The sequence below is a fragment of the Chelmon rostratus genome, chromosome 13, assembly GCF_017976325.1.
Source record: "Chelmon rostratus isolate fCheRos1 chromosome 13, fCheRos1.pri, whole genome shotgun sequence".
Lineage (NCBI taxonomy): Eukaryota > Metazoa > Chordata > Actinopteri > Chaetodontiformes > Chaetodontidae > Chelmon > Chelmon rostratus.
This window is the reverse complement of record NC_055670.1, coordinates 17,497,015-17,513,479: the sequence shown is the minus strand read 5'-3', so window position 1 is coordinate 17,513,479 and position 16,465 is coordinate 17,497,015. Positions and strand designations below refer to the sequence as shown.

Here is a 16,465-nt window from a genome sequence, read left to right as displayed (position 1 = left end):
CTTATGTGTGCCAACACTTCCATCTATTGTGCATCTTGTTCACTCTGGTTAAAGCAAAGTGAGGGTACAGTCTCTTTATTTGAATCTAAAAAAAATGCCAGCCTGATACAGATTAAATACTGGGTTTGTGCACCCTTCTCTAAGTGCCATCGTCTTTCTTTATGTCAAACAGTTCGCAGTGAATTTAAAGCACTTGCAGGTGTTAAAAATCAGTGTTATTCAAGTAACAGCATATACTGCAGGCTTAATGCTACTTGTCAGGATGACAGAATGATCAGACTCCAGCGTTTAGTCAGTGAATTGAAAACTTTTTGCACTGCAAAAGCAGCCACTTACTGCAAAATCGCACCTTGTAGATTGCACATTTATCTACTGTAGATGCAGACTTGTGTACTAGTTGACCTGACATCAGGCCTGTGCGTTGCTAGAAAAGAAATTGCATTGGACCTTCATGAAGGTATCTTTTTTTTGTACTATAGCTTCCCGGTGAGTGGTGCTACTGGCGATAACCCAAAGCTCATATCAGAGAGTTGAGGATCAAACTGCAACCCAGCCAGCGGAGGTAATCTGTCACACCAAGGTAGCCCCTGGGACAGCGGGTGGTGGGCCACTGCAATACACAACACCATACCTACGTACATGCCTAATCACATACACACACACTCTATTCATCTGTATTTATAACTTATACACACACAAACAACATATGCTTTAACACAAATTCATGACCACCAGCATTCAATTCCTAAATCCCCTGAAAGAGTTCTCCCACACAGGACACAGCACTACGGTTCACTTTATGACAGTTCACCAATGCACTGCTCCTTGTACTTTACACAAACACACACAGGTGATCATGTTTAGCTCACAAGTAATTAGCAAAATATGGAACATAATCCATCAGGAGAACCCACAGAACAATACTCATTTTAACCATTTTGGAGAATTTTAAAAGCAAAAGCAAAAGCAACCAGTCAAGCATTAACCTCTCTTGTATATCTTAACATTTTTTAAGATTTCTGTAAACAATGTTATGTACTACAACCAGAGTTACTAATGAGTGGATCTCAGCCTTGCATCTCTTTGGGATCCCTGTGGTATCGAAAACGCAAAGTGATGCAGGACTGTTGTCTGGCAAAGGGAATTGGGAAAGTAAGTGAATGTCACATATATCTGACAAAAAAACAAAGTGTGAATGCAGTTACGGTGTAACTGTCGGACTAAGTACAAGACATTCTAAATTACGAACATACTTACATTCGTGCATGTGTGCACACCCACATACACACACTAATAGGGCACAAACCAAACCAAAACAATCTGCTGCCATCACACTAACAATCCTCAACACTCTAATCCCTTCACATTAGATGTTATTTTATTCTCCAGAGAGCTAGCAGCTAGCAAAAACAGAGGAAGCAGAGGAAAACAAAAGAGTGGTGAGTGGGAGGGAATAAAGAGGGAATATAAGTATGTGTGCTTCTGTAAACCTTTGATATATCAGAGCACAGCAGCAGAGTGAGTGTAAACATGCAGTATGAAATAATTGGGCATGTAGACAGATGGTCAGCCGCTGACATAAAACGTACCTTTTTGTTGTTTTTGTTGCAGGCACTGTTAAAATGCATGAAGTAAATGGAAATAAAGCTCTGCAGGCATGATAGCGGCCACTTCATTTATCTGCATTGCTTATCTATCTGACTGGCTGATTCATCAGCCAAGCAGGCTAAATCAGAAACTGACTTCAATGAAGGGAAAGAGAAGTTTGTGAGTACGGGGATGTGTTATGGTACGAACACAAAAACATTTGAATAAGGAATAAGAGGAGTACTGCATTCATATTTAACAGACTAAACAGATGATATTAGCTTCCTACTTGACAGTGCTCACAGTGCTCATAGTCATAGAGTTCATATCAGTTTTCAGGTGGTAAACACTGAAAGAAAACATCATTCTGGGTGAAAAATCCTACCTGTGTACACTTCTCTGTGGAAATGATTAATTCAAATATTGGCATGAAGGTTTGGTTGGCACATGTGAAAAACATATTTCAGGTGAGAAAATGCTGATCAGCCACCCATGCTGGCAAAAAGCTTTAAATAGATAACACAGGAAGTCATGTTTGAGTCAGAGGTTTGTATTCTGACATAACTACACCCACTGGGTGCATATAACTGACAAGACACTGTCTCAACCAGAAATCGAAATCGGTTTTCTCAGCATTGCAACACTTGCTGGAGCTTCCTCAGTCTCAGCAGATGCTACATGAATAAAAAGCTAAATTAACAGCAGAAAGGTTGGAAAACTCACCACTGCACGAGCCATCGATCTCCTCATAGCCAACGCTGCAGACGCATTTTCCCAATGGAACCAACCAGTCTCCATCAGCTCCGCAGAACAGTTTGGGAGTGTCTTTTTCTTCAGCGTGGTCAATGCACGCCCCTCTCACCTCCACCAATGAGGATGAGTCCACACGAGGCACTGTGTCCGGAAATGAGGCCAGGTTCCTCAGTGTGAACGGACATTTCTTATAGTAAACCCTCACTGAAACCAAGGCGATGCAGGCACCGATGTCCTGGAATGCCAGATAGAAGCCCTTCCTGGTCATGGGTCCCACCTCGCGCACCTCCGTGTTGAGCTTGAGTATGCGATCTCCGAGATCCATCTGAGTGAAGCTCTCGTCAGCGGCGATCGTGTCGATCTTGGTGTACTGTGGGGGCTTGAATTTTACACCGTGAGCTTCATCTGTCTCGTGGTAGAAGAGGTTGAACGTCTCCTTGCAGGTGCCAGACACCCAAGGGATGGAGTTGCAGTCACGCAGGGTGAAGCGAAGCTCGACGTAGATCTTTTGGGCAGCCTGGCGAGAGATCCAGTTGGAGCGAAGCCAGTTGTTCTGGTTGGGCTCCATCACATTGCAAACCTGGAAAGTGTGGATGGGACGGTTGTGCTCATCCATCTCCGTGATGGCGTCCCACTAAATAGAAATAAGAAGAGGGCGAGGGGTGGAAGAGGGGAGAAGAGGGAAAGGGTAAGAAAAGGAATAGCAATTAAATCACAAGACCACAAGTGTAAAGTCCCACTAGTGGCCCCGTCAGGCAGCAGTGTTCAATATAAAGGTGATGGACAGACTGATGAACATGCTGTTTTTACGAGTTATGCAGTGTGGCATTTGGCAGAAATCACGGGAGTCACTAAAATCCAAAAGGTTCATCACTTGTAGAGGGTGAATGTGATCAGCTCATTCCATTGCAATCTGCCTGTTTCTACCTTTTAGAAGGTACCGTGTGTGTGCAGATGATATGTTGGCCAGACGATAGAGGAAAGCTCAATCAAAACCCAAGAAGACTGACAGCATTAGTCATTTCAGAAGGTGTCCCAAAACGACTTGTGTTTATGTTCAAGTGCCTGAGCCCTCTAGTGGTCAGAGTAACTGAATGATGGCAGACCAGAAAGAACCCGGGAGATGTTATTATAGTGGGACAAAGTCCATGTGGGGCACAAAACATTAGACTTTCACAACTGAGACCGCTGTTCGCTTCCCAACCATGAATCAAATGTGAAATCAAATTGCGAGAATTAACAGTTATTTTTAATCAGACAGACTATTATCCTCAGCAGTCGCAGCAGCAGAAGAAAATCACTACACTAACAATCTCTTTTTTTCAGGTCTCTCTCAGCAGGTTTTCTCTCAGAATGATGTCTGACTCCAGCTGCCCAGTCATCAGCTCTGCGACTCCCGGGTCACATGATCGGGGCGTATGGCAGCTTTGCAGGGTCACGAGGTTACCTGTCCCCATGTTGATGGGAGAGAAGTTAATGGGGGTTTTTAGCCTCCTGGTCCTGCACAGCTCTCTGTTTTTTTTAGAGTGGGGACTGGCTACGTGGGCGACCCCAAAACCACCCAACATCGACCTCCGAGAATCAAATTACCTGCCTGGGAAAAAGAGCTCTCAAATCACTTTGCTTACAATGCAGCTTTGGACCCTCAACAAGCTACAGTGCCTTTGAGTGTGTGTGCTCTATATTTAGACTGATATAGAAACAATTTTGCTTTTGATTGGGATGGATTTTTTAAAACCATTTTACTACTATTACTACGCACACATTTATATATATTTTTGAGTTGTAAAGATAACAAGCAGAATATGAGCACAACATTAGCATTAACACTCAATTTTTATTTTTGGCATCAAAAGTCCAAATCAGCCCCTGTGACTCAGGAGGATTGTTGATGAGCTGGAGCAATGAAATCCTGCACATGGCCACGAGTGGATTGCAGCATTGCACACCCAGTCCTGTCTCCTGGTACGAGCCAAACACTATAATTAACACTGTTTTCACAGAGACAAGCGAGAGATGCATTTGGGAGGTTCGGTGAGGAAGGCCAAGCATAAAGCTATTAATTACCAACCAACACATTCGCGTAACTATCATCCCGCATTAAAAAAGTGAAGCGGCTACATCGCGCAAACACACTCGCACAGACGCGCACACGCTACGTGTTCCCATTCGCAGGTCTGGGAGGAGAGATCCCCGTTCTAATTAATGGCTGGAAAACAACTCCTTTATAGGCGAAGGCAGTCCAGAGAGTTGCGATGGAGCCGCTGGTTAATTTACCAATACCATTTGCCTGATAAGCTCGTGCATTTAATAAGCTGTTTTACACTTAGCTAAGTATTACCTCTTGATGAGAGTAGTAATCAAAGCCTGATGTTTGCTTGCACACACTTATTATCCTTTTTAATAGCATGTTCTAATTCAATCATCCAAAGACGACAGGCTTTAATCTGCTCTTCCCTCAAGGTGTAATTGTGGCATTACAGTCAAACAAATTGATTTTGTCATTCTGCCCATCATGTGTGTGGCTGTGCACAATGATTTCTGTTCTGCAAAGTAGAGCACTGCAGTAGATTTTGGTAATAGTATGGTAATTATGTAATTATTAATCTAAAAATCATCATGTAAAGATGAAAGAAACACAGCTCTGTTAATAGGAAAACAAGGAACAGGACCACACACTGCCCATCCTTTGTGTCCAGCAGCTCTTCACCTGAATATTATTAACAGTGAGTCATCATGAACACTTAAATTGGACTAATTTGACAAAGAAGCATGTTTCCCATAATGTTGAAGTGCTCCTTTAAATGCCTTTTTTCAGTGTTAAAGCTCGCAAACTAGGTCAGGAAAATTATGTGTGAACAACAACCATGTCAAGACAAGAGATGTTATCATCAGTTTCAGGAGGATTGGAGGCAGACACACTCCTAATTCCATCATGTCCACAAACCTTCAAATTCTTTAATGAAAAACTCACTCTCATGGAGAGTTTATAGAGCTATGAACAGTTCATAATATCTACACTATTGATTGTTTGAGTAGAGAAAACCCACCTTATACATTATTATTATTATACCTGCCATCTAGAAACCTCTGCATTAAAACATTCAAATGCATAACCCACCACCCAGTTTGAAGACATGGGCATACACACATTGTGTACGTACATATTCATTTTATATGTCTTACAGGCGTTTTTACCAAAACTGGTATTTTCTGGTTTCTGTCACATTTACCACACAGATGCTCAGGTTGGTCCAGTCATGGAACATGCGCAAGTGTTTAAACATGCTATTTCAATCCACCCTTCAAGCCTTTCCAACCTGATTTCGCCACTTAGTCAGCTGTTGACCTGCAGAGGTGTAGGAGGAAAGATGCATCAGCACCCATGAGCTAAAACACCTTCTTCTAACAATGATACAGCTTCGGAGAGTTACAGAAGAAATTGAGTTTATAAAGGAGAATATCGTGTCTGAGTTCAAGAAGAAAATGTTTCAGTGTTGGAGACATGACTCGAGTGACATGAATTGAAAAAGGTCATCATGAAAATGTATGGGAACACTACAGGAATGTCATTGAAGCCAGATTATTGACATTTCTTCAAACCGTTGGCTGTAGCTGCTGGTCGGTTGGCATACTAACTTCAGTAAATATCTCTGCAACAACACACAGATGGCTTTGACAACATATCAAAACTGTTACTGCATCATGTTCTGTTCATTTTCGAATGTTTTAACCTGAAATTATTCCATACATATTTCATATTGCACCTTTAAGTGTCTAAGTTAAACTTCATGTACCTGCTTGCTAAAGGGCAGCCAAGGAAGCCACTGAACTCCAGCTGATCACATATCAGTAATGAATAAATCAGTACTGAACAAGTCTGGCGTGTGTATATGTGCAACTGTATGACTGCGAGGTGCGCTGGAAATGAGAAATGAGCCAAGTCGTTGCAGACACAAACACACAGCAAGGTCAGACATAGCCCCCAGCCTCTCCATCCAGGACATTTTTATAGTGCATCAAGGCTGTCTTCTGTAGTGAGGAGATTTGAGATTTAATATCTGGGTATAAAACTGAAGACATTCCTCCTATTAGACAAGACTTTTTACCAACAAAGTAATGTGTGAAAGACACAGGAGACAGACAAAGAGGCAGGAGAGGAGACAAGGAAAAGAGAAGAACATCTCTTCTTGAGGAGTGTTTTTATCTTGGCATACAAGATAATTACTAAAGGTACAAGACAATGAAATTAGCTAATGTCTTGTAGATAAACAGTGGTCAGAAACAGAGGCAGGGATATCAGTGTGATTTGTCCCAAAGGCAGAAAACAATCCGTGGTGATAGGAACACACTGAGGCCTGACTCCCCAATTAAACACCTTTCACAGCTGATCCAAAGGCCTCCAACACTTTGACATCCTGTCAGCCCGGTGATAATGTCAAGCAGCTATTTGGTGGCAGCACTTTTAAATAAGTCACTCTGCAGCTTTGCATTTACAAGAGCTGGGAATTCAGTCGTCGTCTTAAAAGCACTGACATTTCTTTCCTCTGAGCTGGCTTGAAAATAAAAGGAGCATTTCAGGGACAGCATCACACCGGCGTCTGTAGTCCCCGTGAACTCACCAACCTGACAAGACCGTAGCCACTTTACCGCGTGTGCGGCACTCATTTGTAATCTGAATGTGTCCCGAGTTCTTTTCCAATGTAGAAAACTTTAAGTGAAGCCTTGCCTGGCCACCTCACTACCTGGCCATCCAGCCTTAACATGCATAATTGAAAAACGGTCAGAAAATGTGGTTGATTGATTGCAGACCAAGGCCCTTATAGCCCATCGCTCTCTCACATGAAAGGGAGCCAGTCATTTTACTGGCCACTCGCCCAGAGGTGGGCTCCTTTTATTAAACCTGTGAAACCCCGAGCCCTATTGAGAACAGCACTTTTAACTATAGTGTCATAACCTGCTCCACTCGTCCTGGATTGAAATTAAACATTTAGCGATACTAAACGGACCCACCACTTGGTTGGGTCTGAGGTTGTAAAAAAAAAAAAAAGAATTAAACACAATTTAAAAGTCAAATGTCCCACAGTGTGAATGAGAGTGTGTTATGACCGACCATAAAAGAATTACTTAATAATTATATTACTGACAGAAACGAGTGGGGCAGGTTAAGGATGAGAGCTTTGAAAGGTTTAGTGTTAGACTGGCAGGAGACGTGCGCTCAATGTGTCAAAGTGATTAAATCTTTAGAGATTTGACGAACACACACACACACACACACATATATACGTATTTTACTAATCTGTTTTATGCAGTTAGCTTGGTTACTCTACATTTCACTGGTGTGAACAAACTGAGTAGTGGGACTAAGGGGCCACTGGAGATAAAACTGCCAGCTGTTACACTGCGACTATGTATGTCTGCATGCGTGGTATAAACTAAAATTCCCAAATTCTTTGACACTCACGCACCCGAATACAGCAGCGCGATCACACACACACGAAGTTGTGTTGTATTATGCATTACAATTAATGGCAATTAACAAGATAAACAGTCCAAAAGACCAAGCGGCGACCTCCGGGGCCGGAGAATGAAGCAAACCAAAGAAGTGACAAGGGATGCAGTTCCTCGAATGGCCACTTGGGGCTGGCTTCAAGAGGAGGTAATCCCCATAGACCCCCATATTAAAACGCTCCACTTCACAGCAGAAATAAACATGTATACAGCCTAGTACAAAAAACAGTTTTGGTATCTGTATCTGGGTGAATTTTTTATATTACTACTTGTTTAAATTAAATTAAGGTTCAAAGTTTTGCATAATTAAGGGCACAGCCACTTTGAGTAAAAGCTAGCTGCAAGGTTTCAGCAACCAGGCTTCATTTGGCCCACGTCAGGGTATTGAATTCTCTTTAAATATATGAACTATTCGCGTGTATAAATAATAACTAAATAAATACAGTACACTTTCTCAGGAGGAGTTATGTCCTGCGGGAGACAAACAGGACACTGCTGTTGTATATTGTTGGTGGCAAATGAGAATGCAGTGAAATCACAGGTGTTAATTTGGCCCACAGGAGACTAGATCTGAATAAATATTAATAATACCCTTTCCTTCTGTCATGGTCGCAGACTGTACAAGGTGTCCTGTAGCCTCAAGTGCTTTATTTAGAACTTTGTTCTCCTCTTTTTTCACACATACACACTGTATCAGCCGAGTTGGGGGCAGGTGTGATTTTCCTCGGCCTCCTGAGACTTCTCTCAATTAAGGCAAAGATAAAGACTAAGGAGATGGAAAAAACGGACAATGCGAACACCCACAGCCGGCTTTGTTTCTTTAAATCATTCCTTCTGTCCATCTTTTTCTTTGTCTTTGTGTGTTTTCTCTCTCTCCCCTCCAACTATAAACTACAAACAGTCTACAAAGCTGGACTCCACGCTGGATCATTTACCTCTCATGTCCTTTTGGTTACGTTTGGATTTAAATGTCACAAGACAGCCGAGTGTTTACAGATGTTATATCACATGACAGCACATCTGGGAAAAGTCACCACTCACAGCCAGTTGGCACCACCAACATGCAAAGCTGCCGAGTGCAGCTCCAAATACATTTAACTTAAAAATACAATTTAAACCCATATATTAACACTAGCTGTTTCTAATAACAGTGTGGAAATTATGCAATTCCTCTTCTCTTGTCCCCGTGTGGCAGAAACTGATCACTTCATTTTGACTGATTTGATTTTGTAAAGTCTATTTAGGACATTTTTATTTGCTCTTATTTCAACACTCAACAAATAGGGTAATTACTGTAGTTTGCTGAAACTCCCGTTCCTCTCTCTATTATATCATTCGTCTGTATTGTCTTCCTTTCTTTCCTGTCTCTCCACTTCCTTCTCTCCTTTTACCCCCTCCATGCCCACGTCTCTCCTCTGTTCGCCTCATTCTGTACCTCATGCCCTCTCTATCTCTGAGTTCACCACACACTCTGTCTCTTACACACACATGCACCTCTCTGAATTGTGAGTGTGTGTTCATGTGCGATGCAACTGTCACTGGGATTGAGAGATTTTTATTTAATCCCAGAGCCTCCCTCTGTGATGGATGAAAACACCTCCATCTCCTGCACACACACACATGCACGCACGCACGCATGCATGCACGTACACTGGTATAGGTATTAGAGTGAAGAGTCTTTGCTCACTAGGGAACTTGATGTCAGCTCTTTGACTTTATGAGAAAAGAACAAACAATGTGAAGAAAGAAAAACAGCTAAAACTGAATGACTCTAAGAGAAGAGAATAAAGTCCACCCCCACCCCTTCACCCCCATTTAATACGATTTAGTCTTAGACCACTATGGGGAATTTTTTTTATATTCAAAATCACAGCATTAACTCCAAAGTCACTCTTGCCAAAGAAATCTACAAACACAGATATGGCAATAAATATAATATATATTTCCATTTATTTTCCAGTGCCAAAGTCAGGTGTTTCACATGTTTAACAAGTTTTCCCCTTTCTCAAATTACAGAAACAGAAAAGTCCAACCTGTTTTCAAGTACAAGCTTAGATTAAATCATATCTAAATGGCCACAAATCTATGCTCTGTGTGTGTGTTTTGTCACAAAAGTGTGTGTAAGGTTGTGTGTGTGTGTGTGTGTGTGTGTGTGTGTGTCAGAAGTCGGTCTATAGAGGGCTCATTAGGGACAAGTGGGGCTTAACTTGGGGGATTTCGTCAATATCTGGCCACCTCGTCCGAGTCACTGTGTTTAACTGAGTGCCAACAAGGCGATCAATACTTTGATTGCAGAATTATGGAAATAGATTTTCACTATGTACTTAAGGCCCTCCAATTCAATTACCACAGGTGTGCCAAGAGGAATATTGGCAGGATTTGACACTGAACAGAACGTGGATGACAATACTGAAGATGTCAGGAAATCTTTTCTAATGACAACTTAGGAAAATAGAAGGAACACTTTACTGTTTTCATTATGACAGACCGGTGGTGGAACTTATCCATCATGGCAAATGCTTAGTTTGGATGGCAACTTGGGGAACAGGGTCATCTTTCTTTCCTTTTCATTCTCTCTTTGCTGGGTAGATGTTGGTTGGTCTGCTTAATTTAAAATACTTGAGAAATGTATGCTGTTAACATGAGGTAATTTGTTTAAAAGTTAGCCCAACACATTAGTTTGGCTATATATTAATGTTTTAATGAAGATGACAGAGTGAGTTGTGCACATTAGACAACAACAACAATAACAAAACCCAGAGCAGTGGTAGCAAACACAGTATTTGACCTGTTTTATAACACCAGAGAGGGGATGGGGCGGTGTGCTTGAGCAGTTATGAACTTGAACTTGATTACTGCTTCAACAATGTTTGCTTGATATTAGAATATAAAAAGGTCCATCAGTAAATAGGGGATTTACGCTACTTTCTGTGTTGGATAAGCAGCAGCCTAAAAAGCCAAACTGAAAGAATAATGCTAATCTGCTTCCCATTACACAAATCCACGAGCAGGCCCCTGTTATTTCCCTAGCCGGCTCAGCATCACCACTGAGGTCATACCATGCACACACATGCACACACTAAAAAAAAAAGAAATCTACTATCTAAATATGAGTACAATCCAAAATGATGTAGCTTTGCTGCAGAAATACAAACAGGAGATGATTCTGCAATAAGATGACTTTAATTTTTTTAAAAAAAGGGAGCAATGGGTATTTAACCAGAGGCAAGAAATCAGACGTCTGCTCAATGAAACAACTTGAAAACCTCAGAAAATTTTGCAGACACTTTTCTCATTGATATGGAAGAAACGCTTGAACTCAAGGGGAGCGGGCCAGACTGTAACTTGAATATTTCAGTAAAATAATCTATAGTTATCATTCAGGCTCAGACCTGTGTGCCACATGGAGCGCAGAGTAGTTCAGACAGAGCGCTGAGGTTTAGCGTGCATGAGCTGAGGGCATTATCTGTTTCATTCATGCGTCACAATCGCTGGCTCACTCACGGCTGTGAGGTGACCAGCTGATTAGTAACATCCAATCACATTCATGCAGGTGTACAGAGCAGCCATTATAACCCTGTTGCTGCTTTGAGAGCTCCCCCTCAGAGAGCAGAGCCGTTTGCTACACATGGTCGACTCCTTGACGTGTGCGTCTCTCACTAAACTGCTTTCACACCTCAACAATACGGCAAAAAAAAGACATTTCAACGTTTATTGTCATTTTTAATACACAAGGGAATAAAAAGAAGTTGTTTAAATGCGGGCAGGTAGATTCATGCTGTGAATATGGAACACAATCTTCATTTCCAATAAAAACAAGATGTTTTTTTGAATAGGTTCTGCCAATTCTGCCCTCTCTGGGTGATCTCCTTTTAATCTTGCTGCTTGATCTTTGGGCCGAAGTCTGGTATGGTGCGGCACATTTTTGCCAAACTGGCAACAATTAAGTTCTCCAAAACAGAGCTTTATCTTGCGGTACATACAGGCAAACACAGGTCATTTTTTGCCACATCTACCACAAATAAGTACTAACATACCAGAAACTTTGTCCCTCAAAATGATTAAGCCGATAATAAATGTCAGCAATTGGCAGCTATGATCCAAACCTATTGGTATTAGCACTTCCCTTCATATTAATAAACCTGCTTCTGTAGTTATTTATTAGATGATTCTGTCGTACCACAGAATTCTGCTTATCATTTGATCAGTGAGTTGGATGCAGTTTTATGAAGTTTTTCTTGAATGGTGGTTGTTTGTCACTGCCCTTTAGGGATTGATTCCTCAATTAAAAACAAGTAAGATGCAACCCCCATCACTCTCACTCTCTCTTACACACACACAGAGTGTCCCACTGCCCATCACCAGCCCACTCCTAAATCAATAGGAGCAAGTGAACAGCGGTGAGCAAATGAAATCCAAAGACCGTGCGCTCTTCTCATTCCTGCATCAATCACAGTGGATGGGTAGCCAGGAGGGTGGAGCCAGTGCACCCATCTGTCATCCCCGTGCCGCTCTCACAAAGTGACACCCTGTTGGTCATGGCCTCAGTCATCCTCTGAAGATAGCCGAGAGCACTGTGTGACATGCTGGAGACTGGCTGTGCTGGAGCTGTTTGGAGCTGATATTCGGTCGTGGTGCTAGCGTTTCCTCCGGAAACTCTATTCTGGTCATGTTGTGAAACCTGAAAATGAATGACAACCACTGAGAGCAAGACTAATAAAATTCTGTTAAGTGTTTGCAGTTCCTTTGAGGCACATTTGATTGCGGGTTTAACAGACTGTTGAGTAAAATCCTCCTGCTACAGTGGAGTGATTTCCTTGACACCACGATAATTTAGCCACACACACCAAGTGTGAACGGTGAGGAACCTCTATCATTATCAGATCATGGTGTGTGCAGCACAAACTAACTGCTCATTGGTTTAAATGCCAAAGAATAGTTTATGTATTGACTGTACAAGGGCTGATTTCTCAGCTATTTTTAAAACCCAATTTGAACTTGGAAAAACTGACATAAGGCCACTTTGCCATCTTGTTTGGACGAGCAATTCTTCTTGAAGCAACGAAGGAGACGCTGCAACACACAGGGCAAACCATCAAAGTGCACGGATCTGAGAGCACACGGTCCAAGGCAAACAAAACAGCTCACTTCTTAAAGTATACAGCTTAGGTTATTGCACTTCTTGCCCTCTGTGACATTGGATGATCTTTGCACAGTATGCTTGTGTACTCTTTTTAGAGATAAACAAAATGTTGTGTTGAGGCAGATGAAAGAGGAGATAACAGTTTCACATTTCTGAAGGTAGTAAAACTGCCAGCTTTTCTCAACCTCGAGCCCACAGCTTGAGACGACGGGGAAAAGAAGACAGACCAGTGAGACTGCTCCTGCAACAGTATGTGACAACTAGTCCACCAGCCGAGTGCAATGATCAGGGCCATCCATCAAGATTTTATTGATTCCCACATAACAGAGCTCATCTATGCAAAATGAAGCAGCCTTGTAACGTCACATATATCTTTTCCTTTAAAAGACAGTGGAGTGTCTGATGATAAATGTTATAGTTACAATGAAAAATAATAAAATAATAGTGTCACCTTTTCATGGAAATAAGATGTTACTGCTAAAGCAGCATGCTCGGGCATTCAGCATGTGCGTCTCTGTCGTCGCCGCATGTCTGCGTTGTGTAATTCATTTAATTTAGTACTAGCTGTTGCAGTAATGCATTTATGTCATTTAGCACAGTATAATGTCCATTACAGTGATGGCCTCTGGAGAGGGTCCCAATCTATCATGCATTCGTGGCCTGCCATAGATCGCTCTTCTCGCTGTTGTATTAAATCAATCAAGGCTGGCAGTAATGGATGCAAAGCTTTAGCTTTACTCTTTTATTGGACGAAAAAAATGCACATTTCTACCTCGACATGCTGAAGATTTAAAACGGCCGTCTGTGGAAAGCCAGACCCGATTCAAACACCGCACCCGCAACATCTACCCAGTAGGAGTGTCCTTGAGCAAGACACTGAGCCCCACAAGCTCTGGAGCTGCTGTTCTGTGGCTGAACCTAAACTTTGACCTCGCTTCTCAAAAAACAAACCCACAGGATCACATGCAGGACAGAATCAATCCAGTAGTTAGTGCCTGCTTACTGTAAAGCCATTTCACAACACAACACAACACAACAATGACACCACTGCGCTATTAAACCTATGGTTTATTGTTTATTTCCAATGGTTGGTGCTGCACCACGACAGCTTTTCGCTGGATCAAGCAAAGAGGATGACCTGTACTGTAACTTTGGTGATATCTTAACTTTTCACCTTCGTGTGATCAGAACAAAGTGTGTGTGATACTTTGTTTCCTGACCAAACACCTGCATGACTGACACTCCCCTCAGCCTTCCCTGGCCTAAAATGTTAGCATGCTAGCATGCTAAACTATGACGGTGAACATGGTAAACACTATGCCTGCTTAGCATCAGCATGTAGGTGATGTGAGCATGATTAATTTTTAGCTGAAACACCACTATGCCTGCGTACAGCCTCAGAGAGCTGCTAGCATGCCTCTCAGTCTTCTTAAAATGTCATATCAGCAAGACAAGAAATCAAAATATACAAGCAAATCTACGGTTGGTCCTTTGCAGCTAAAAAAATATGTTTTGAGCAGAAGTGATTTGGTTAATTAAATGCAGCAAACAGAATTATAATATCAGGTGAGAGTGCTATCGTGCTATTAATAAAACTTCATGTTTGGAATGAACTGTAGTCTTAGAATAAATTCAACCCTCAGGGCAACAAAAACCATCCTGCATCCTTAGATTTTTGCACATGAAAACAATGAGCGTAACAACGAATATACTGTATATTCATTGCTGGCAAAAATGCCTTTTATCGGCAGCTTCAAAACACACACACCAGTAAAACCCCAACTACCTGCAGGATCAACACTGGTTAAGGGCATGAACCTTGTTTCCTTTCACCCACCTCTCCTCTATCTCATTTGCCTAAACAGTGATATGTCACTCCTCTCCACACACGCTGCCGCTTCCTCATCCGAGCTGGCACAGACCAGAGACCTTTCTTTTTTTTTTTTCAATCCACCAGCTCAGACAAACTATGCGTGGGAAAAACGGGGGGGGAAAGAGCTTGTCGTTTTACATATCTATTTTTGTCAGAGAGGCAGGCGGGCAGGCAGTCTGGAATGTCAATGTGTGGCTCAGCAGCTTCTGACTGATGTGAGATCACAGTGATGGCTGCACACAGTGGTACGATGAACGCACGCACACGCACACACACACACACCACACACCACACACGCACACAGACGTTGCCAGTGGGTGAGGTAGCAGGGTGCAACCATAGACAGTTTAGATAAGACCAGGTCACCCAGGTAGAGGCAAGCATGCTATACAGACACACACAAAGACAATCTACCAACAACATTAGCTCGATGCTGAGTTATCTTTGTGTTGTACTTTGAATAAAAGGGGTTCAATATAGCCCTCAAGACGGGTTCATGGGAGATACTGCCAATGTTACGGTGCTTGATTTTATAGGTCTTTCGCGATTAAGAGGCTTCTCTGAGACTGAAATGATATTAAAAAACTATGTCTCTCCAGGGGGTTTATCTCCAGATCAGCACTCCAAACCGATGAGTCAAAAGCAAAGGCCTGACTGATGTCAACGTTAGCCAAACACAGGAGTCAATGATAAAGACAACTCTGGCATTTCAAACTGAGAGAAAGGTCAGCGCTATCTCGTTCTCTTTTACCTCTTCCTCTCAGTCCCAATTCAATTAAACTTGAATCTGCTTTATTGGTGTACCACACAAGAAGGCTGCGCTGCTGAAACAACATTGCATTGATTGAGGTGCAGTAATATTATGCTGCCATCAAGTATTGTTGAAGACATACGAGGGAACCAAAAAGTCAATAAAATGTGATCTCATGGCAAAGAGAGTGGACTCTAAACAACAATTTACAATAAAGGTTATGTTGCTGCATGTTGCAATATATTAATATGCTCATTGTGCACGTTTTTCCTGTTGAGCTTGTCATCGCAGCACCTCTACATACTGCTTTTACAATAAAACACATCACAAGTCAAAGCTAAGCCTTGTTGCAGCGCCTATTTGATGACAATTTCCAGCTAAAAACTCCTGAATTAATATCGCAGAGTGCGCCTGAAGGCAGGAGTATTATGAGCAGCCAGGCAATGATTAAACAGACATAATGAAATAACTGCGTTATCTGGAGTAACATAATAAATATCACTTAAATTAAAATGTTTTATGTAATTAATTATACTGTCCTCCCCTCTGCAGACGCACCGGATGAAGTACACACAAACACACCGATGACATGTCGCCTCTGCCTGTTTTCACAGTCTGCTGCTCTCTGTTAAGAAGAGGCTGTCAGAGAGATGGGGGGAGGGGGGGCGAGAGGGAGAGGTAGTGAAACTGAAGAAACGGGAGAAAGATATCAAGAGGAGGGGGAAGGGGAAGATGAACAGCAACAGAGTCACAAGGCAGTAAGACAGAGCGGACAAGAAGTACGGCGAGGGAGGCGAATGCTGAGCTGGTATGTGTGTGAGGATGGTGTGTGGATTGTAGTTCTTAA

The 16,465-nt window shown here is 42.2% G+C and overlaps 1 protein-coding gene across 1 annotated transcript in view; it reads right to left on the bottom strand.

Annotated features, from left to right (window-relative positions):
- The window catches only part of LOC121616411 (ephrin type-A receptor 6-like), a 164,419-nt gene that overhangs the window by 120,552 nt on the left and 27,402 nt on the right, over positions 1 to 16,465 (bottom strand). Inside the window, exon 3 of the mRNA XM_041951165.1 lies at positions 2,311 to 2,974. Within this exon, the coding sequence (XP_041807099.1) occupies positions 2,311 to 2,974 (664 nt within the window). The remainder of the gene's footprint in view (positions 1 to 2,310; positions 2,975 to 16,465) is intronic.